The 23,999-nt window shown below is 35.3% G+C and overlaps 2 protein-coding genes across 2 annotated transcripts; both read left to right on the top strand.

Annotated features, from left to right (window-relative positions):
- Nucleotides 1–1,261: 1,261 nt before the first annotated feature.
- On the top strand, nt 1,262–7,326 carry Arpc5 (Actin-related protein 2/3 complex, subunit 5). Its single transcript, XM_067099252.1, has 4 exons — nt 1,262–1,412; nt 3,533–3,687; nt 5,265–5,368; nt 6,713–7,326. Exons 2-4 carry the CDS (start codon nt 3,543–3,545, stop codon nt 6,923–6,925), a joined length of 462 nt encoding a protein of 153 aa, XP_066955353.1. The 5' UTR covers nt 1,262–1,412; nt 3,533–3,542; the 3' UTR covers nt 6,926–7,326.
- A 2,938-nt stretch (nt 7,327–10,264) lies between these two features.
- On the top strand, nt 10,265–23,587 carry Spf30 (Splicing factor 30). Its single transcript, XM_067099251.1, has 6 exons — nt 10,265–10,386; nt 12,422–12,527; nt 15,669–15,789; nt 16,278–16,445; nt 17,058–17,193; nt 20,096–23,587. The coding sequence occupies exons 1-6, from the start codon at nt 10,333–10,335 to the stop codon at nt 20,240–20,242; spliced, it is 732 nt and encodes a 243-aa protein (XP_066955352.1). The 5' UTR covers nt 10,265–10,332; the 3' UTR covers nt 20,243–23,587.
- Nucleotides 23,588–23,999: the final 412 nt, after the last annotated feature.

The raw sequence follows: 23,999 nt of genomic DNA, 5'->3' as shown, positions 1-23,999 counted from the left end.
TTTTACGCCGAACAAGCCACTTTCCTGCTTACATACCGCAACACGTACTTTACTTCCACCATGAAAACTTTTAACACACGAAGACTTGATTTTTACACAATATATCTTCAGCACTCCACATTGCTTCTCTGTCGATTCTAACATAAGCATTTTTCGTTCCATAGGTGCCACATACAGCTTTTCCCCTTTACTTTCAACTTCTAACATAAATGTTTCATAGCATACCCTTGATCCATCATTTCTAAAGCCGCAATGTTCTTCCAAACCTTCTCTCGCATGTCTTCTTTCTCAGCCAAAATCCTAAGTTCCGGAATATTTAAATGTCATGGCATGTGATTCTTACAATAATTCTTATCACCTTTCCCTTAACTAGACACACTTTACAAACACTGGTCAGCAACATAGTCACACTTAACTGTTGTCTATTGTCACACAGCATCTCTAATCCTATCAACTGGTTTCCTTTCATTCTTCAACCTCTTAATTGTCTTCTTTATGTCTGTAATAATCATTTGCTTCCCAAAGCATTTTCAACTTTAATCCTCACCAGTCTTAAGTTATTCAACTCTACCCTGTCTTCTATCTTCAACATTAAACAGATCTCAAAAAACATTATCTTCGTCAGCATAGGTAAGTTTAGATTAGGCCGGCCTTATCCTTGTCGTAGGGAACCCTGTGAGTTATATTAGTAAAGGGAATAAGAGAACTTTTGTAGGCCACTGGACTCTACCGACAGCCATTTGTTGCATTACACAATTTCTACAATTTTAAAAATTTTATCTAGGGTTTAAGTAGGTTTTCCCCACAACACCGTTGTGAGCGAACACTACTGCATTTTAGTCTAAAAAAGGCTTTATATATATATATATATATATATATATATATATATATATATATATATATATATATATATATATATATATATATATATATATATATATATATATATATATATATATATATATATATATATATATATATATATATATATATATATATTTCATGACATAATGTCTAAGTATTCATCTTAATCGGAAATGTATTGCTAGTATCTAATTTAGTTGTGATTTCCCTCACCCAGAAAGTCAATTTCTGATCAAATGAGATTCTAATGAAAAAAAATTTTCGATTAAATTAACTAATAATCAATAAATTACACTAAATTTAATATTATATAATTTAAAATAGTTATTTTATAAAAAAAATATTCATAAAAATTTTCTTTATCGGGATTATTATGGTATTCAGTATCGTATATGACTGTTTACATCCTGTTTCTCCTTCTGGGAGGTGCTCCTTATCTGTGGTTGACACATCAGAGATCAACGCCAAGGTTCTTGTTCTTCTCGAGAATTTATGTTACCCGGTGTTTGTTTGTAAGAGGAACAATTGTTAGTGATTGTTGGTTATATGTAAGTATTATTCTAACACATTATTAGTATTCTCTTGGATCAGACATTAACGTCCGTGGGAGAATGAAGTGCTTTGTAGGTTTGGTTAGTTTAGCATTAATTTTAGGGCTACCGGTAACCTAGATATGGGCTATGTTTTTTTTTCTTACGCCAGTTTTATATAAAATTTACTGATTGGTTACATGGGCAAAGGCACAGAATAGGCTGTGATCGCACTTTTTGACCATCACTGAGCTTTGCTTAATATGGTAAACCACTCGATTTTGTGTATAAGTATTTGAGTCTTTCTCCCATAGCCTACTTAGTGTATTGGTTGGGTATTGCCAGGATATTGGTAATATACAAATTAACCGTAAGTTCAGCAGGGTTTCTTCTTGTGATCTTGATGAAACTTACCTTCATTTTGCTTGGAAATGCTTCGTTAACCCATACCACTTCCCCTCAAGGGTATCATGAAGTCTGACAGTAGCTTAATGGGGCTCCCAGGGGGATGGGGAAAATACATAACTGTAATACAGTGATGCATCCTAACCCAATAACCCAACGAAACCTAGGGTGCTGGGCCCCTACTTGGCTTGGTAGGGGGAGAGGACCCCCAACGTAATAACATGCAAAGCAGAATAAGTGCTCATTTGTTCTTGGCTGTTATGTGAAAAGGATCATAACCATATATTCCTTCCCTGACACAGCCTCTAACATTAGAAAAGACACTGACGTCATCTTACTTTAGGTCAGAGTTACTGTATTTAATTTTTCAGGGTTATATTGTGGGCTGCTCAATGAGAAAGGGCCCGTGCTGGCCCAAACGCCAGCTTATTCATAAACAGCATTAGGCTATCTTTCTAAAATGCACCTTCATTATATGCATTTCATCTCCCACTGAAATTACGTAGCAAGCCATTATATTTCTGTGTTGTACCTTTATCAGTTTAAACAACTATTCTTTTGGCATAGCTTTACCACTTTTATCATAAATAGTTACTGAAATACTGATTATAATTTTTCTTGATGTTTATCGCCATATTCGTTAATGAATATGTTTAGGTGTTCTGAAAACTAATATGCTACCATCTGTTTATTTCTTATAATTATGACATCACCCGGGATTGTGGGGCCTGCTGCTACTTAGGTCAGTTAGGTAGGCTTCTTGTGTCAGGCTAGGTGATGTTAGGGAGGAGATAGGGAAAAACCTTCAGAAACAGGTATTCCATGTTTATATTAATTACAAATAACTAATAAAATTTTATTTTTTACTGCAGAGAGCATCTAAAATTATATTGTACACTTCTCATTTGGTTATGCAGTAATGAAATTTACAGGTTTCTCTTTATACTGTAGTTAATTTTAACCCTATGATTTGTATCAATGACTGCTAATTTCATGGTAAATATTAATCTCAGGCAGGAGTGGCTTGCAAGAAAAGCTGGGAGTATTTTAATTTAACATCACATTCACCCCATGTGTGCTGCTATATTACCAGCCCCATGGGAATGAGTGTTGAAACATTAACAAAAGATGGTAGGCTAAATACCTGGGTACCAGAATATTTGTGATAGATTTTAGTACAATTTATATATCAAAGCATATTAAGATGTAAAAGCACAGCATACAAAACTGTAACTTAGAGTTGAGATATTAAGATAAAATAATGAAAATCTGTTTAAATTTAAATAATTGTGTTCTGTAAAAGCTTAGTGTTCATTTGCTAGGTAGTGTGTGAAATGAACTCTGCTAATAATGATCAACAGTTTTTGAAACCTGCTAATAATAATCAACAGTTTTTGAATGGTTTCAAAAAGGCACCCACAACATTTTGAGTTTTCCCTATGCTCTCAGCAATGTAGAGGGAACCGTAGAAATATATTTGGGTGTTTGGTTAAATAAAAGCAAAAGAATATGTAGTCCCCATAGCACTGGTATGGTATGCTGTATTAAGCTTTACTCAGAACACAAGAGGAGAAGCTATAGGAGAAATATGTGGTTCATATGTCATCACTACATTAGGCTAACACTCATCTGTCAGTTTTTACACATTCTTTTTTGAAGTATTGCAGCCCCCAGAAGATTAGAAGGATAGGCTATGTGTGTTAAATGTATTTGAATTTCTTGTATTGTTTCAGAGTGTACATTATGGCTAAGAATACATTAAGTAGTGAATTTCGTAACATTGATGTGGACCAGTACAACGAAGACAATTACAAAGATGATGATGGAGAGCCCCAAAGTCCACCCATAGGAATAGATGAAGCTACTATAGTATCACACATGAATGCAGGTGAGGAGTCAACCCTTTGAATTTTACCAAATTGGTTAGTACTGTTTTTCTTGAAGTGAATGTATTTCTCATGTATGGAATAATATAGAAGGTGCTTGAAGGTCAGTATTTAACAGTAAATATCAAAGCTCCCAGAACATTTGACCTTGGTGATGATAGATTTCCTTTGTCTTTGCTTTGGTTTAGAATTTGGTTTTGTTTTTGTATACTGAAGTGTATTGATTTTAAGTTTTTACTGTTTGCCAATCACTGGGTTAATGTGGTTTGTAGTATTTAAATTGACCAGTAAACCAAAACTAATTACAAGTAATAATGCTGAGTCCTACATTCCATCTTTGATTTCCCTTTTATTATTAAACTCGTAAGGTGAAGAGATCATCATTGGATTTAAATTCCCATTTCAGGGATTTATTTAGTTGAGGTTTGGCAGCTGAGACTGCCCTAAAGGGAAATCCCCTTTGACCACCATCTGGCTTCCTCTCTTTTCTGTAGCGATCCTATACCAACAGTGTATGACTATTGTGGTCGTGGAGAGTGTGGTTGCATTGGAGACCAGGTAAAACTAAATAGAGAGCCAGCTGGTGAGAGAAGGTTTTTTTTTCTGCAATTGCTGCAACTCACTCTCATCACCTTGGTAATCTGTTTGTCTTTTTACATGCAAATTCATGTACATATAACTATTTAGTCCCCTTAACTCTTTTTTGTGGTCAGATTTGATCAAGATTATCTTATGGTATGGTGTTGTTTGTACGACATAATCCAGCTTGTATACAACCAGGTCCTTTTGATGCTGTCTGCTGTTGTTTGTTAATGGACACTTACAGTGGTTTCTTTTTCTTTGTGTGGTTACGTTGTTTACTGTTGTGTTTAATAGAGCAAAGGGACTGTAGATCACAGATTAGTTTTCATGCCGTAAGTCATTTTCTGCATAATGGACAGGGTGTATCAGCATAAAGACTGTTGTAGTCCTTTTGACACCCAAACAGACTTCAATTCACTTCTCCAGTAGCCTTAAACTCAGATATTATGTTCTTTATAGTGTTATGTTCATGAAAAGCAAAATGGTAAAACTAAGGGTCATGGTAGCAAGTTGAAATTCCCCTAAAATCACACATCAATACATCAAACTCTCATCTGTTGGATTTTATTGTGTCAGGTTGTCATAACTTAACAAGAGGGTTAATAAAATCTTAGAGAAACTGTAATCCTTGTATGGGAATGCATAAAATGTGAAAAGTTTAAAACTCATATTCTGAAATTTTTAATTCAGTATTAATTATATAATTTAAATATACCTTGTAGAGTCTGGTTTATATGTTTTAGATTTTATAAATAGTTTTCAAAATATTTTATAGTTTAGGCTGAAATCCTGTTTCATAATTAGAAGTTCATTGTTTCTTTTAGAAACAAGTATTTTAATGGTGCTTGATTGCATAGGTAAGGATAATACAACCCACTTCGAGAAGAGGCTTTTTAATCTCTATAAATAAAAATAAGCTAGACTGTAATAACTGGGATTAAATAATTCACTTAATTTCTGTAAAGCAGGCTTCAAGAGTCTAAAATTTTTCAAACAGGGAATCATGCAGATGCACTCAAGCTTCTCTTAACGAATGCACCAGTGGCCTCCAAAGGAAAGAATGAACAAGTTAAAGACATGGCTCTAAATTTGGTTTTAAAGGTAAGGATTTGTAAATTGATGCCATTCTTTTATCCCTTTACTCCATCAGCCATCTTGTAACTAGATGCGTGTAGATCTTGTGAATGGACTGTAACATTTAAGGATTTTAGGAGACATCTTGTGCAATACACTTAGTACTACTTCATTGTAAGTCAGTGAGCAAAAAGTGTTGGTCTTGATGTACTGAAGAATTCTGCACCATATTTAAATGTAGAATTTTTAAGTTAACCCCATACATCACATCTTGTAGTCAATGCTTGGAATTAAATTCATCAGCCGTCAGTTGTCCTAGACATTTTTGTATTTAGCAGTTTGATTCTTGCAGTTGAAGATTTGGAGCCAGAAATCCAAAAGTATCCATTTTCCATGTATCCATTTGATTCCAGTTGAAGATTTGGAGCCAGAAATCCAAAAGTATCCATTTTCCATGTAGACGATGAAGACTATGAACTTGAGTGTATCATATAGTAACTGTATGATGCACAAGTTAAAAATACAATTTCAGTGCAGTATTTAGTGTCAGTGAAGTTGGCTCTACAGTTCCTCAAGACTTGATAACAGACAGTTTTGGGATTACCGTGTTTAATGGCAGTTCCTAATCCTGGGCAGTATGGGTATGATGAAAAAGTAATGACATGTCTCAACATTTTAAGATAGGAAGGGAAGGAGTGATTAGTAAAATAGTATTTATAGAATCATTAGGACAAAGACCAATAGGAAAGCCCTGAAATTATAGAAAAATTACATAGTTGAAGGGCTCTACCAGATTGGTAATTTAAGTAGAAAATGCACATACAAAAGATAGTGGAGAGATCTTATTTCATGTTTAAATATGTGATGGCAAAATAATTTTAAAAAATGTTAATGATGATGATTGATAGGATGTGTGGTTGGCAGTGTGAAATTCTAAGACTGCAAAACTTTGGGTAAAATATTATATTAAGTGATCATGTTTATCAACATGATATTTAATACAAACTAAGGGATGAAAGAGTAAAGAATGCAGTATTTATGAAGTACATATGGGGCATTTTTTTTTTTTTTATGTTGAAAAGAATGACTCACATCTTAGTGCTGGTACTTCAGGTCACTACAGACTGCTCCCCACTGCATTATTTACAGAGTGTGCTATACAAAACACTTCAAATACACAGACAGTATCACTTTTCTGGTTTATGCTCTGTGGATGTTTGCAGAGTTACTTAAGGCTAAAGTGCTTAAATGCTTCAATAGTTCCATAGTTGTGCAAGCTAGTAATACAGTGTTATGACAAATTAGGTACTGTATTTTGATGACAGATTTTCCATTTCATGAGACTGATTCCATGAAAATTACCATTTGCAGGTATTGTTATCAGTCAACAAGTCCCAGATGGATCAGATCATTGCTGCCCTTGACAAGACGCACCTAGATGTCCTCATGAAGTATATATACCGAGGATTCGAACGGCCATCTGAGGGCTCGTCAGCAATTCTTCTAGTCTGGCATGAAAAAGTCTATAATGTAGGAGGTGTTGGGTGCATTGTGCGAGTTTTGACCGACAGAAAGCGGGTCTGAGATAAGGCTTAATCATATAAACCTTAAAGTTTTGACTTTTACTGTAATCGAATCATTTCTCTTCATGGAATGCAATTCCGGTCAAGTGATTCCATGAATTTGAGGTCCATATAATTATTATTATTATTATTATTATTATTGTACTAACTAATGATTTTTTTATACCAGTTGTTAGATTTGTAGTTCTCCTGTGTTGGTTCTGCATTTTTGGTTGCCCTGAAAAACATGCTGATGAAAATTGGTTGCATTTAATACTTTTGTTGTACACGATTTTGTTGTCCTCATGAGTTATTGAACTGTGCATATATGTGACTACCAAAGATATCCGGTAAGTAATAATTTACAGACATTATTATATTTTAAAGTTGATTATGTATTGGTATTATAAAGGGATGTTTTTATTTTTGTCTCTTATTTCCCCAAGAATGTTTTAGTTTTGCCATGTTGGTAAAGATAAGTAAATGTAGTTAAGTAGAAAAGAACAAGAAATAAGAGATGTTATATTTACTGAGCATATTCTACAAAAGTGAAACATGCATGAGAAAATAAAAGCAGTTAAGTAACCCATGATTATTTATAGAAACTCCTGAATATTTATAGACCTGGACTGAGATTTCAGCCACATTCATCTACACATGCATTCATTTTATTTTGACTGCTTTTTTAAATGTATGAAAAATGCCACCAGTGAAGTCATATTCCTTCCTTGCTCATCCTTATTCTTGGTTTTAACACCTGTGAAGGGTATGTCAAGCGGTGGCAGGGATAAATGTGATGTCTCTCAAAAATCTGGAATTAATACTGCAGTATGTTAATGTATGTGATTAAAAAAGTTAGTGCATTTATAAATTAGATAACAGTACTGTACATGTACCACAACCATGCTTTATAAGCAGACTCAGCCATCCCACCACATGCAGCTTCTAGGTAACCGAGTTTCAAGTACCTGTGTGTTGAAGCTGTGCTTTTAAAAGTATTTATAAATTTTTTACTTGTGGTCATCAATATGTAATTAGATCAGTGAAATGGCTTATAGTAACAGAAGGATTAATTATTATCTATTGAAAATTCAAGTTCTCTAACAAAGTTATATCGAAAATTAACTGATTTCTTCAGTAGCCAGAGGGGAAATTCAGTACTGTGTTTGTTAATAAAAAGTTGATGCTTACAAATAGATTCCTTACCTTCCATGCAAACATTTTTTTCCCTTTGAAAGTGCATAATGCTAATAGGACATGTCTGGCAACTGGAGCTCCATTATAATACTGCCTAGGTATGAGTTCAGTAGCAAATATGACTGGTCCTCTTTTCAAGACAGCACTTGTCTCTTAAGGCAAATTTGGCCATAGTATTAGCAATGCCCAGAATTTGTGGGTCTTGTACTATGATGAGACTGACAGTTCCTGTTTGTAGATGACAAATTAATGCCACTCATTTAGCTTTCAGGAAAGCGTATCTGTGAAAGAAAAGAGCTAGGCCTAAATGTGTATGTAAGGTCAGAAGGTAGTTCCTCACTGGACGGGTGGGTATCGTTATCAACTAGCACTCTGCTGGTCCCGCGTTCGATTCTCCCACCGTCCAATGAAGAATTTGAGGAATTTATTTCTGGTGATAGAAATTCATTTCTCGTCATAATGTAGTTCGGATTCCACAATAAGTTGTAGGTCCCGTTGCTAGGTAACCAATTGGTTCTTAGCCACGTAAAATAAATCTAATTCGGTTGAGCCCTAGGAGAGCTGTTAATCAGCTCAGTGGTCTGATTAAACTAAGGTATACTTAACTTTAACTTAGGTCAGAAGGTATCGTGTCCATTTTCAGAAAAACTTATCTGAACAAAAAGTTAGGCCTAAAATGTTTATAAGGCTAGCAGATATCATGTCTATTTGAGGTGTTTCACTTAAATAAACTGACAGAAGGTGTACTGAAGCTACTAAGAGATTTTGATGATGTGAAATGTCATGAAGGATGAACGTTGAGAGCATCAGCACATTTAATTTTGTGAGGTACTGAAGCATTTTTATGAACTGTCTAGACATAACAGAAACAGGAAAATGCTAATTGGATCACAGCACATTTCAAAGTGCATTTGGTTTTACACTTGCTTGTACAAAATATATGTTCAGTTCCATTTTACCTTCTTTTTTCATTTAAAGCCACTGTGTCCAGGAGAATCCTTAGGCCTTTCTCCAGTGGCAGACCTGCAGACTTGGATTTGTTCGACATCAGAAAAAAGAAAGGGTCGTGAAAGATGAAAGCGGAAGCATCAAAGAAGCTAAAGGAGCCAAAGTTAGAGCCAGGAAAGAGTGATGAGTCCAGGAAGAGGGGGTTAGGTAATGATTTAGTTGCGCTAGGTGAGTCTAAATACCTCATCTTATGACTCATACAGACTTCCCCATTACTTCACTTCGCTTCAGGTTCGACTTTCTCTCTCTCTCTCTCTCTCTCTCTCTCTCTCTCTCTCTCTCTCTCTCACACACACACACACACACACACACACACACATGCACATACAACCACAAGAAATATCAGTGGCCTTGAGAATTTAATAAAAAATGTTTCAACAAACAATGCGATTGATAAGACTAAAACATTTAAGATGCCTCTTAGCGCAACGTACCTCTTTTAGTGTAACCATACATATGGTTAAGCATAAAACATAGCAGATTAATTAGTAAATTAATGGCTAAAAGATGCAAGAAATTCAAAGAAAAAAATGGACTTCTGAACTCACAAAACCCAGAATACTCAGTACCTTGTTCTTGAAAATAAAAGGATGCAAATACTTGTACATTTCTATAGAAATTAAGGACATACAGTATGTTCTAGAATAGGTGACCTAGAGGGAAAAATTGCTGATATAGTTTTCGGACGTCTCGAATTAGTCATTTTTGTGTAATGCTTAAGTTAACAATGTTGATTAAATTTTCAATCAAGTCAGAAATGACACCTTGACCTTATGAGACAGGAAAGCATTGCCATAAGAACCAACTGTGTAATTTCATTATTTAGGCAGACATAAGAATAGTGGGACATCAGAGTTTTTTTGCGTGAAATCTAGGATAACCTGCCATAAAAGCTTCAGGTTGAGACAGTATTTCCGTAATTTTAGAAGCATATTTTTCTATTACGACTTTACTTCTAATAAAATTCCCCAAATGTATCACCGAAGAACGTTTCTTTCCTGAGCTTGTCGAAGACGTTATTGTACGACACACATTTGGCTAACTTTCCATATTATAAAAGCTTTCATTAAGTAAAAATAAATATAAAAATATTTTTAAATGTATTAAATATTTAATTTTGTTACGATTTTTACTGAAATTCAATTAACAACAGCACTATGAATTGTGTTTTATCAAGAAATGTAATATTTACTTTCTGGTCGCAATGCTTAGTAAACAAACGCAATGGCGGATGATCTAGGAAATAGTCTCAATACTTACGAAGTTCAACTGGAACAGGTGAGTTTTACTTCGCATATGTAACATTGGGCAATTACCCAGAAACTATAAAGGATTTTCCTTCACATTAATTTCTTTTTCATTTGTAATTTTCATGTTTAGGCTTCTAATCCAGTGGCAAGTAGCCAAGAGGGAAATCCTGTTGGGCCAGGCCAGACTGGCCAGCTCTCTTTTGAAAGATGTTATTTTTACGTCATTTTCAATTACTTTTATTTTTTCCAGGCTGTTATTAATTTGATAAGGTCTTTGTAGTCTCCACAGTAGCCTGGGATGCTATCTTTTTGCCTTTAATGGGCCAAGGGGATGCTTTAAATGCAAGGGTCTTCATCATGGATTTCCCAATGGAGACAGGTCTATCGGAGGCCACAGTCAAATACCCAAGCCCAGACAAACACGCTTTTTTAAAATGCACTAAAAAAGTAAAAAATAATATTTTGAGACACACCAGGCTTTTCTTACATTGTCTACTAAAATAACAGCGTGGTTGTCAAACATGGAAGGAAATGCTACAAGAAGATAAATATTTTTTTATTTCTTGTAACATTTCCTTCCATGTTTGGCAGCCACGCTTTTATTTTTTGCAGACACGATTAATTGCAATTTTTTACTTTTTAGTACATTGTAATAAAAGCGTGTTAAGAAAAATTTAGTTTTTTATTTTCCAATACCACAGGTCATTGACAATCTCTTACTATATAGTCCTATGTACATACTTACTCTCTTGATGCCACTTTCCTGATCATACTTTTTGTATGAAAATGATTGACCCAAGACATCTTCTTAGCCTTTCATCTGGTCTTCTGGTGCCTTTTGCAATATTTTCAAGCTTAAGACATTTTATTCCTCGCTAATTTCTACATTGTTTACATACAGTAATACTCTTTTGCAACTCAACTAGTCTCCTCTTGTCTTTTATCAACTTTCCTTACATTTTATTAAGGTCATGGATGATGGTTTTTCAGCTGCCTTTAGTAAGTCGCCTGTTATTCGTGATGGTCCTTGGGTTTTTCCAATTTCTTATGGGCCTTTGAAAACTCTTCAGTAGTTATATTCTCTGTTGATCTCTTTATTACGGTCCTGGTCGTTTCGGCCTAAGTCACTTAGGCTGTAACATCCAAAACAATGTAAGACGTTATGTTTATGGTATTTACTGTTATGTTTATTTATGGTATTTACTGTTACCATTTTATGTTTTACGTACATCCCCAAGGGGCTGATACTAAACATGGCGCCCATTTTGCACTCAAACGTGCTTACGGCCTAAATGACTTACGACTGAAACGACCCATTATGCCAGTGTCCTCAAGTTCATGCTCTTTTTCATTATTTGGATTTTCAAAATCCTGCCTCCATTGTTCCAGTTCTTTTTTTAAAGCTTTAATTTTTCCATTTTAATTTTTTATTTTCTTTGCCCCCTTACATCTTTCTCACATTTCATCAGCCATTATTCTATCTTGAATATTTTTCCTTTTCTGTCTGCTGTGCTAAGATTCTGGTTCCACTCTTCTCAACTTAGGTTTTTTACCCTTACCATCTGTCTTTAGCCTACCTCATCTTTTTCATGTTTACAATGTTGTCCACTTCCTTACTTGTCCTCTCCCAGATCTTGAAGGCTCTCTTCACTTCAGTTGGCCTTTTGTACATCATGATTCCACCTCCACGTCTACCTATATCTGTAACCCGACATATGCTGTCTTTTGCGTTCTTTGTATTCCTTCTCGGAGGAAATTCCACTAACTTCTCTGTAATGCCTAATTTGTCACGTTTAACTTTTTATGATATTCCCTTTTAAATTTCTCTTTGTATGTCTGTCCCTCACTTTGTATAAGAGTACAGTCTTTTAAATGTGTAAAATGAAATATTTTACCATGACAGCAAAGGTTTATGTTCATGAAAGAGAGTGTTGAAAGAGTTTTATTTTGTACTATGACTTGGTAAGATTTCTCTATTTCTTTGTGAGGTACGGCAAGCTTCCGCAACATATTTTGTGGTCTGTAGAGTAAATGCATTTTTTAAAAAAAGAGTCTTCTTCCAGGTTGAGGCGGCCTTGACGTCTGATCCAACCAATGCTGAACTGTTGAAGTTAAAAGGAGATCTTCAGGAAGTTATCACCCTTACCACTAATCTTCTTGAAGCACAAGGTAAGATAATGATGTGCCATGTACCAAGGGGTGGTTTTCTTTTATTTTTTATAGGTTGGGAACGATGTGGGATTGATGAAATATACTGTACACACTTATATTTTGTCATTGCTGTAGTGGTAACAGTCTTAATGATTTAATTGATGGAGAATACATTGGAAACTGTTATTTCCTTAAGATTTTTAACCATTGTTGACAATATTGTATATTTTCATCTCACTCTTGCCACTTTAATTTCTCATGATTAATTGACTACATTATTATGAAGTATAGGCAGTCCCTGGCTATCGGCAGGGGTTCTGTTCTGACAGCGTGACGATAAGCTTTTTGGTTATCGGCACCTCTGTCAGGTATGTATTGGTGCCAATACGCAGTTATTGGCGTCAATAACTGGAAATTGGCTCATATCTCCGTCGAAAATCACCGATTTTTGTAGCTAGACAAGCCCCGAAAAACCTGATCGACAATAACCGAGCCCACCAATAACCAGGGACTGCCAAGTTTAATCTGACCATTGAGTCATTGCATTTCATTCCAACTGTTTCTCATCCTGCATAATTCATTATTACCTTCTTAAGCTTTTATATATCCCATAGAAACTAATTCCAACTCTCAGTAGCTTATGAGATCAATTAGTGAACTAAAAGCTTTTTCTAGCCTTGATATTGGGAATAAAGTTTGTAGCCTACTAAGTAAAATATTTCATATACATGGATCATGTATCTATTTTCTAACTTGTATGAACAAGTACTAAGGGATTTTGTGTGTTCATTACTTTTGGTTTTCACATTTTTTTTAAGGAGGAAAATGACACTAGTGTATGTATTGTTAACCTATGGAATTTTGCGGATAACTGTAAAGCAGTTACTGGTAGTCAGTGGTGATTTGGGAACCATTTTATAAGGGAGTTGTTTGGAGTTAACTTTGATTGTACCTCATCTCCAGAACTACTATTTTTAGGAGCCTATAGTTTAAACCTAACAAGTGACCTTCACTATAGAAAATATAAGGTGATTTTCGGTTACTGCTTTTCTTAATGTGCCTAATATGGCAGAAAATATGGTACTGTATAGATTGAATGTAAAGTCGAGTGAAGAAATAGATTTATATTGTAAATATGACTTGAGAAGCACATGATAGAATCATAGGATGGTACAGTATACCGATTAGAAATCAGCATGTATCCAAAAGGGTGACTATTAGTAAACATTCCTTGTTTGAAAACTCATCTTGAGTTGGATTTGTGGATCAGGAATGGTGAACTCAAGATTATTATTTATTTGGGATGAATCCTACCTACTGTTAAAGATAGCTTAGTCTCTGTGCTGATAGCCAAGTCGGCATTAAGACAAAAGATTGAATGGCTGCCCGGATTACTCTCTAGTACACCTGTTCTCCACCAGGTGTGTTTCGAATGTTTTAGCTCTTGCCAGAATTCGCCTTGCCCTCATTGTGTATAGGCTTTTGTTGGTGTTTCATGGCTGTTTGCTGCTATAAGGGTACTGCACATTTATTTTTCCTAGGATGCCTCCATTGGAATCAAGGCTAAGAATGTCAGGTTCTATAGGAATGATTACTGTGTTAGCAGGATGTTGTTTTTTTAGGAGATACACATTGTTTGCACCGGCTGTGATGGTATAAAGTGTGATCTTGAGAATAGATGTGAGAAAGTGGTTATTTTTGAAGGACATTTAGGGTTTTCCTTTGCTAATGCTTTAATTAGTACTGAGACTTCCTCTTTAGCTCCACCTTCCACTCCCCTTATGGTTCAGGAAAATGAATTGAGAATTTAGAAACCTAGAACATCCTTGTCAAAGGTCAAGTTTGGAGGAGGCAAAGTTAACGTTATGTTTTGTGGTTTTAGAAAACGTAGAATGTCTTTGTCAAAGGTTAAGCCTGGAGGAGGCAAAGTTAACATTATGTTTTGTGGTTTTAGAAACCTGCTAGAACATCTTCGTCAAAGAACACGAGGTTCGCTGTGACGCATTTATAGGTTAGTGGATGAGAACTAGCTCCATACCTTTTACCTGTATTGAAAGTAAACATTCATAATGTGAGAGTTGATGCAACTTCATTTAGTTTTATGACAATCTGTCGCTTGAGGATGGGATTAATGCGTCGCAATAGAAGTGCAATTTGTTTGGCTGCTCACTACCTTAAGTATGTAGAATCATGTTTGAAAACAGTAAAGCCCTTAGTCCGAAGAAAGAGCAATCTTTTAGGCTCTTTCTTTTAAATCCCGAGTTTTAATATTTTGGGGGACATGAAGGTAAATATATAGGAGCATACCTTTATTTATTTTTAGTGACTGACATTTTGTAGGACTTTTGGACCCAGGCACAGGGATCCCCTCACGCAGCTTCTGTTTCATTCTGGTTGAATTGAAATGGTTTTCTCTGCAAGACTGCTCTTTGCTGCACACATATGAGAGCCTTGCTCCCTGAATGGAATCAAACTTCTGGCGGCAGTAAGATCCAGAAAGGATTCAGGTAAGAATGTTTTGGGTTTCATGCAAGAAACTTTTAGCTCAATTGGCCGAGCAGATTTTGTCTAGCTGCACTACCCACCATCCTCTTCTAAATGTGGGAATCAGCTGTCTTTAATAGTAGGAAAGATTCATCCCAAATACTATAAATTTTCATAATCATATTTATTATTGGGATACTTACCCACCCAGCCTCTCCACAACTTAGTGGGCTGTCAAGGAAAATTTTGACGAGCTAAAACATTTGAAGCACACCTTGGTGGAGAACAGGTGTACTAGACAGTCATCTGGGCAGCCATTCAATCTTTTGTTTGAATGCCGACCTGCCTATCGGAGCGGAGATATAAGCTATCTTTAACAGTAGGTAAGTATCCAAATAATGAATTTCATTATGAAAATCTATATATACTGTAATATGTGTCCTGTCATAACAGTACTGTGTCTACGTTTGCGTAACAGCAAAATGCTTTCATTCTAACTCCAGAAGATAAGCAACTCTTACTAAGTATTGGTGAGTTTCAGCTACAACTGGACTTGAAGGTTTGTAACGTAAACCGAAAAGGAATTGTTGCCTGGGTTCTGCAAAATACTCTGAGACTTGAATTGCTTTTTGAATTTCATTTGAGCCGTTTTCATTGTGAATTGTCCTTTTTCAGCGAGTGCTGCAGGCAGCAATGCTGGTCATGGTTCACAGAGTAGCAGTGCCGAAGCATCGGCTGTCAAAGCATGGAAAGTTGGAGATGAGTGTCTTGCCATGTGGTCAGAAGACTCTCAGTGGTAAGCCACATTTGTAATGTATTTTGTTTTCAGTGTAAAATATAATGTAAAATAAAAAAAGGATTACCACCATAAGAAAACATCTATTCTATGTAACCTTTTGTCATTTGGAGTGTAATTTTTTCTAGTAACCTGAATATTTTAAGTTTTATCACAAAAAATTCAATTAGTCACAAAAATATGAAAATACAGTAATATGTGAATATTTCCCTATGAAAAATACCGTGAATAGGCAAATTTTCCGCAAATAATTTGTAGGTATGTGTTCCACAGAGAAATCCGCAAGTAGGTAAAGCCGCGAATCTGGAACCGCTAATAGTCAGGGGTTGACTGTAGCTATGAATTTCTGAGATATCAATTTTTAATTTTTGTATCCATTGACATAAAGTACAGTATGTCTTTAACAGTCTATTTTAATATTTATGGAAGTGCAGGCTTTGCATGTGTGTTGTCATCATGTCACTCATTTTCTCTCTGTACTTTTGAAGGTATGATGCTGTCATAGATGCCATCACAGACGATGGCCTTGTTGCAGTCAGCTTTGAGGGATACGGTAATTCAGATGTTACGAAATTGTCTATGTTAAAGGAAAGAGTGCCTGGAGAAAAACGAGGCCAGCATCCAGCTTCTTTAGCGTCAGAGTCTGATAGAAATAAGTAAGCACAGCCTTTCATTTTTTTATTTTAAATGTTTCAGAATTTTATAAGATATGGTAATATTAATTTTAATGTGTTCCTACATAAAATACATGTCAGTTTGAAAATGCTGTTTTTATCCCAGATTAGGAGACCAAACTCTGGATTTGTAATAGCTCACTCACTACAGCTAACTCTTTATTGCTTGGGCTGAATTAAAGCGACCCTTTATTTAGGGGACTGATACTAACAAATTGTTCACAAAATTGTTACTTCTGTGCACTGACAGTCTCCTCATTATTTGTAGGGGTTAGGCTATTAAAACCAAGTGCATATCTAAATTTTTACAAAGCTAGATAGGCAAATCCTGATGGTTAGGCTCTCGTAAGTTTTCAGTTGATTATTCTTTTTACGCTTGTTGCACCAAGTAATGTTTCCAGAGTGAGTAATATTGTGTGTACACGCTCTTTTTTGTCTTTCACAATTGAGTGTGTGAACTGGTAAATTTATTTTTTAGTGCAAATGTTATTGGCAGCCCATTAATCACAAGTGCTGTTTCTAATTAAAATTATTTTTTGTATCTTGGAAGATTTTCAAAGTAGGTCATTATTTCACCATTATTTTTCTTCCCAGGAAAAAACAGGTTGAAGCACAGCGTCAACAGGCAAGAAAAAGGAAACAGAAAAAACATGATAGACAAAAGTTGATAGAAGAGGCCCACGAAGCTGAGAAGGCCAAGTGGCTTGCATTCTCTACAAAAGTTAGAGGGGTGAGTATGTGGCAGGAGAATTACCTTGTGTCGCCTGTATATATCCACGTGATATAGTATTTTTGTTTGTTTTGAACCAGTGTCATCTAATTGATGTAGTTAATCACTACTTATATTTGATATACGAGATCTCAGATTGATATTTCTGCATAGACCTAATTTGACATACAGGGTGGGAGCGTATTTAGGGATTGTCTAAAAATTTAGTTGATTCAGATTAAATTGCCAGAGAAAGGAAGCAAAGAGGCTTCAATAGTTGCTGTTTATGGCTTATAAACATTTTGTGGTGCTCTTTCCAGCAGTGTTCAAGAAATATTTACTTATCTCACCTACTTGGTTTTGCATCCCATTCCTTAAATGTATCTTGTCCATTCAGCATGACTAGAAATTTAAAAAAGTTGATATCCCTAAGGCAGAGTTGTCAGCATTATCATCACCATTACTGATGTTTTAATTTTGTTCCATTTTATTATTATGTTATCTGGTCCCATCACCATTATATTTTTCTATAGCATCTTACCAAATTTCTGTACTTACCAGCTACATTGTTATGTTCTAAGGACTGCCTCCATTGTTCCATTCATATTGTTTTAACTGTAATTTTTCATTTTTCATGTTGTATATGCTTATTCATCACTTTATTTTTTATAGTTTTAGCAGTTTGGTAATTTTTCATATGTTCCCATTTTTAGTGGTATTACAAACATGAAATGATTCTGGGTCTTGACAGATATCAGGAGCTTAATGGGGTCATCCATCAAGGAAGAACAAAAATCAGAAAAAATAAAAAACTTAAATTTAAGAGTTAGATATGGTATTGAACATTATGAATATGTCGCTTCAGTAAATTCTTTGTCGTTTTGTAGTTGGTTGGATGTTTCCTACCACCTCCCCCATTATAGGTTTTCTTCACGATGAAAACACTGGTCGCTTGAAGATCTTTTCATGCAGTCCCTTGCTGTCTCTGAACTTGCTGAAAACAAGTTTGATTGCATTATTTGCCAATGGCATAGTGTATTTGGTTTGGTGTTGCTGAATTCAAATGGATTTTGCTTTTGCTAGACTATTTATCAGTCATCTCTGTTGAATGTTCATCGTACTCGTAGCTAGGATGCTCTTTTAGATGTAAGATGTGGTGAATAAGGAGGAGTTAACATTGCTACAAAGGTAAGGATGGTCTTTGTAGGCAGTGTGTCACCACACTAGAGACTGTAGTTGATGCTTGGCAAAGATCCTAAAGGGTAGTTCCATCTTCCTTTTCATAGCCTTAGCACCAGAGATATACTGTTTCCAGTGAATTCTTATCTTTTAGTGCTTGCCAGGTTGACTCCAGCCATATTTCATCAGACAGTTTTCTGTCTTCGGAAGGGTGGATAGTGGACAGCAGATAGCAGAATTAGTAGGAAGAGGGAACAGTAATACGTTATGTTTGTTCATACGCAGGTAGGGACTTGCTGGGTGGTATTTTCTAATTAAAAGAGACTGGCATAGACCAGTGCATTGTGGGAGTCATCAGTTCATCGGCAAACTCCCCTACTGGCTGAGAAACCCCTTCCATTGCCACTGCACTGAATAACTTAGTGAGTACATTATTTCCATGGCTTAGAGAATCTCATGGTTCAGGTATTTCTAGGTAGTCTGATGACTTGGATACAGGTGTTCAGGGAGATATTGAGCATTTAACCTAGTTTTTTTGGTTGCCTGACTACATTGCTGAGGGCAGTGGAATGTTGGAAACTATCATCCTAGCCATTCAAATTTTAGTTTGTGTGGTGTATCCCTTCAGGATGGAGATGGCAGCAGCAGTGTGATGAGGCACTGAGAATAGAGGCTTGCTATGAATTGTTTCAGTCTTAGCATTGAAATAACGGGTTCTTTTTGAAAAATTTTGCCTGTATTTCTGATTCCCCTTATGCATTACTTAATGTTCATTTCAGCGTCCCTTCGACCCATAGCTGCAATCCCTTTCATTCCTCTTACTCTGCAGTACCTCCATTCATAATCTCTCTTCCATCTCACTTTCCACCCTCTCCAAACAATTGATTCATAGTGCAACTGCAATGTTTTCCTCAAGTTACACCTTTCAAACCTCTTGCTGGTCAGCCATTCCAAATATTAATGATGCCTTTTAATTATAAATTGTATTCATACAAAGTTTTCATTCCTCAAATTGCATTGAGCTGGTATAAATGCCGAAAAATGATGGGTCCATGCACATACAGGCATTAAAGAATTGAGGATGCTTGATAAAGCAGTAAAACCGGAAGGTTACTATAACTAGGTCAAATGTACCTGTTCCGGTCAGTGTTTTACCGTTGCTGTATCTCCAAAGTCCATAGTCTCAATGACTGACAGGCATTATGGAATAGTAAATCCTAAAATTAGCAAATCAGATTTAAATCAACAGATGGATTTTGGTGGCGTTCATTCCATGAAGGAAGCCACAGTGAAGCCACACTTTTCTGATCTGTGGATATTTGGTGAATAACCCACGTGACTCAGTCTCTGAATGTAGTGAATTTAGAATAGAAGTGATTTTCCAACTTTCAGCAAACAGCATATAAGCAACAATTTCCTGAAAGAAGTTTTGTTAGAACCACATCATTTCCAGTTTGTGTATAAAATTTTTGAGAGGGTGCAGTATATTCGATTAGATCGGATGTAATCATTAAAAATAAACCCTTCTGGCCAGCCCACCATGAGTTCCAAAAGTTAATTCCATTGTCTGGGTAAGTCATTAGTTTTAATACTAAATGAGATGAAATTAAAATGTTTTCGTTGTTGGTTTTGGGTTTCTTGTATACAGTACTGTGCATCTAGCAAACATTTTTGTAATACCCCCTTGGCCTCTTGGTCAAGATGAAAGCTGAATTACCACTAATTTGTATTTATTTCTAAACAGGCTAAGAAACTGAAGGGAGTCACAAAGAAGTCAATATTTGCCACCCCGGATGCGGCCAACGGAAGAGTCGGTATAGGAACGTGCGGCATTGGAGGTAAACCTATGACAGAGTATACACATGCTGAAAAATGGCGGAAAGGAACTTAAGTGTAAAGTCACAAAGACCATTGATATGTATAGTTAAAGAGGACATTAAAGAGTGAAAGTGAACATTATACATTAGGATGGACTGATTTCATTTTGATACAGTATTTATAATAATTTCATGATATGAAGAAGTGTTTTAAAGTACTCTAGGTAGGTGCAGATGCTACTGGCTTAGCGTTGTGAGAGAGATAATTAGAAAACTGTAGGAGGATTGTCATAGCATAGCAGATGTTCGAGAAAAATTTGTATTGTTCTTTTGACGAAAGCATTTTAGTTAGGTCATACTTACATTTTCTGTATATGCCTTTCAGTTACCTGCCTTCCATATTTTTAACCTTTTACTTAGAGGTGCTTTTCTTTGAACATTTGCTCAGTTGACAAGTCACTTATATAACAGGGACTGAATGTCTTGCAATATTAAAACTGTTATGCAACATAATCACGGTAAAGATGTTAAAGTACAGTAATTCAGTTGCAATTGGAAAAGAAGCTTTATTTTTCATTTCTGCATACTTGTTCCTATTCTCCAGCAGTTTTCCTGTTCCTCAATGTTATTACATACTGAATTATAATTTTTCAATATTTTTTACCATACTGTATATTTTCTTTCATTTATTGAGATGACAGTGTTACTTTTAATGCATCTTGTTGGTAGTTTACTCTCTCTCTCTCTCTCTCATCAAAAAAGTATGACCTACAATGCTTCAATATGGATTGTCTGACAATGCAGTTTTGATATTGAAATAGCAGATTTTCTGCAGTAATTTTTACAGATTTTAATTGTAAATAGGTATGTACTGAGAACATTGTAAATTTATGTAATTTTTAAAGATTTTTTGAGGGTAAGCAGGAAGCATGCACTCAATTAAAAGAGAAAACTCCGAAGAAAGTTGTACACTTGGAATACTTGCAGCTTTCATTCCAGTCAGAAATCACTTCTCAGTTGGTACGTATATAGAAAGTTGGAGATGGGATTTACTCATACATTGTCAGAGAAACTTTCCAAGTACATTTTGATTTTAGGACTGTTTGGTAAGTCAGTAATGAGGAGTTTGGTGGGATCTTTAGGATAAGAGAAAGAATTGTTTTACTGTGTTTCTGTTAAATACAGTTTTCATGCTCTTTTCCATTTTCTATTTTTATTATGGAAGCTAGCCCAAAGAATTCTAATCAAGGTAAGTTATTCTAGTTTAACCATCTAATAGAAAGAGGATCAAATATTTGTAAGTTTTGTGGACCTGAATGAAGAAAATTCAGTGTTTTAGGAAGAGTACTGTATGGAATGTAAGCTGTATTTGGTTACATTTTGGATATTTCAAAAGCAGATGCCTGTAAGTCCCATTATATCCAAATTTAAGAGGCATTATTTTGTCAATATTTTGTTCATGATTCACATGTGATCTCCTAAGGGATAGTTCATATTTCTGCTCTCATATTACTGCCTTAAAGGATATTTTCTTGAAGAGGCCACAACATGGAACTAGGTAAAGAAGTTTCAAAACACAGTAGGAAGAGACCAACAGTTTATAAAAGTGGTGCTGCTGGGACAGAAGGAATGTTACAAAAATTTTTGAGTCTTCCTACACTTCAGTGCTAAAGACCATGCCAAGCTACAAGGTTAGCAGATAGAAAATTATTATTATTATTGTAGAGTCATTTAACAAAATCAGCAAGTTACATTGCCAAGCTCATAGGGTTTTTCGTCAAGGACTCCCAAGTGTAAGGTGAAAATTGGAGACTGGTCAAGTTAGAGCTAGGTGGGAAGAGATCAGAGGTGGTAGAGGAAAATCAAATGGCAGGAATTGTGCAGCTTGGAGTCAAAGGGACATTGCAAGGACCAAGCCACAATGTAGGCAGTAGCCAACCATGTCATTTGCTGATAGAGACCCAGCACTGTATTGCAACCACATTACTAGATTTGACACTTTACATTTTGACTTATCTGAAGAATGTAACATATTCAGTTTGCCAGACGTTTTGACTTATCTGAAGAATGTAACATATTCAGTTTGCCAGACGTGGGCCTTACTTTTTACTGGGAATGGTCAAAATACAAAAAGAAAGTCATCTTTGCTATGATATGCTGTGTACAGCAGCAGATGATTATTTAGAAAGATCTCGTGGCCAGTTATATTGCTGTTGTGAACAACTTAATTTTCAATTTGCTGCAATTAAAATAGTTTATTGTATCAAGTAATTACCATAGTTGAAATCAAGGAGCGATTTATATTTGTTGTAATGTTTTTAGGGTAATACATAACATACCATGGGTTGTGTTAAAAAATATTACATTTAAGAACTGTTAAGCTAAACATTTGACTTACAAACATTTCATGAAAAGTTGGGAAATCGAGTTAACAGAAGTAAGAATCTCATGGAATTTAATTGCCTTTTCTCAAAAAGCCATGTGTACAACTCACATATTAGTTTTATGGTACTAGATTGGCCTATAATTACAATATTGCATTTATTAATTTGCCTAATTCTCATATTAAAACTAATCATATCAGATACCTCTCGGTAAGATGTGGGTTACTGATTAAGTGTATTAAATCTTTATTTCTTCCATTAACTATGTATCTTTGGACAGTAACTACATGATGTGAGCTGGACTTTTAGGAATGTAATGACTTACCAAGTTCTTTGAAGTTTAGAGTTGTATTTTCTTCATACATCAATAGCTTCTAAAAACTAGTCATTATACAGTGCAAGATTATAATGAAAAAAAAAAAAAAAAGCGGAAGGGAAGAAAGGTTTCATTTCTACATGAAAGGTGGACGGAGACACGTCCCACGTTCCTAATGACTCAACTATTATCCATACAGCTGAAAAATGTGAATTCTCTCCATGTTTTTATTACTAACTGTGATGTCTTTGTAATTTTCTTTGTATGATGTCTTGTAAGTGAAGAAAAGCTTGTACTGTATTAAAGTTATTAGGAATCCTGTAATATGGGTACTGTACCAGTGTTTGAAAGTTTTTATAAAAGCAGAATACAATTGCTCGATAAAGACACCTTTAGTGTGTAAATTTCAATTGTATTTTATTGCCTTGGTTATGAGAACAAATATGAGACATGTAATTGCTGCAGTGAAATTGTTGTAGAGCTGATGGTAAAATGTAAGTTGCAAAAGGCTAATCATTTTAAAGTTTTTTCTTCTTTTTGTGGAGCCAAGTTGATTGTCTCCTCTTACAATTATAATGGTTTTTTTTAACTGAACAGTGCTGTGTAAAGTAATATACCAACTGTTAATTTAGGTCTTATATGGTTATTTATATATTTATGGAGGTGTAACGCTGAAATTTTTGTTGTAGGTAAACTAATAAATTTAGTTTAATAACTTGGTCCTGAGAGTACTTTATAACATTATTGAGGGTTTAATTTAGGCAAAGCTAGTAAGATTGACAGGTAAAATGCTTCCTACTCTCCCATTCCAAGAATTTATGTGTTGTTTTGGCCCAATAGTGTGAGTGGCCACTTCATTGGGAAAAATCCCCACTTAATTTATTGTAGCAGAGACACATTTCCATGGAACCTACAGACTTCCTTCATGCCTAGTGTATAGTTGAGCAGTAGTGCTGGTTAGTTGTTTAAACTGGCAAAGCAAGCTTTATTACCATGAATAGATGGGAGACCACATCTTGCCTTAAAAAATACCTGAAATCCATGCAAGTTGAAAGTGGAGGACCTCCCTTCTTTATGAAATAACCACATGAAACAATATGGAAGCAAGTTACCAAACTAAAGAATTCTTCA

The sequence above is a fragment of the Macrobrachium rosenbergii genome, chromosome 55, assembly GCF_040412425.1.
Source record: "Macrobrachium rosenbergii isolate ZJJX-2024 chromosome 55, ASM4041242v1, whole genome shotgun sequence".
Lineage (NCBI taxonomy): Eukaryota > Metazoa > Arthropoda > Malacostraca > Decapoda > Palaemonidae > Macrobrachium > Macrobrachium rosenbergii.
This window is presented reverse-complemented; position numbering and strand designations above follow the sequence as displayed.

Coding starts and splice junctions, on each gene's coding strand:
- Spf30 (XM_067099251.1), top strand. CDS start 10,333: ATGGCGGATGATCTAGGAAATAGTCTCAATACTTACGAAGTTCAACTG. Junction 10,387..12,421: donor ACGAAGTTCAACTGGAACAG/GTGAGTTTTACT, acceptor GTCTTCTTCCAG/GTTGAGGCGGCCTTGACGTC. Junction 16,446..17,057: donor TCAGAGTCTGATAGAAATAA/GTAAGCACAGCC, acceptor TTTTCTTCCCAG/GAAAAAACAGGTTGAAGCAC.
- Arpc5 (XM_067099252.1), top strand. CDS start 3,543: ATGGCTAAGAATACATTAAGTAGTGAATTTCGTAACATTGATGTGGAC. Junction 3,688..5,264: donor AGTATCACACATGAATGCAG/GTGAGGAGTCAA, acceptor TTTTTCAAACAG/GGAATCATGCAGATGCACTC. Junction 5,369..6,712: donor CTCTAAATTTGGTTTTAAAG/GTAAGGATTTGT, acceptor TACCATTTGCAG/GTATTGTTATCAGTCAACAA.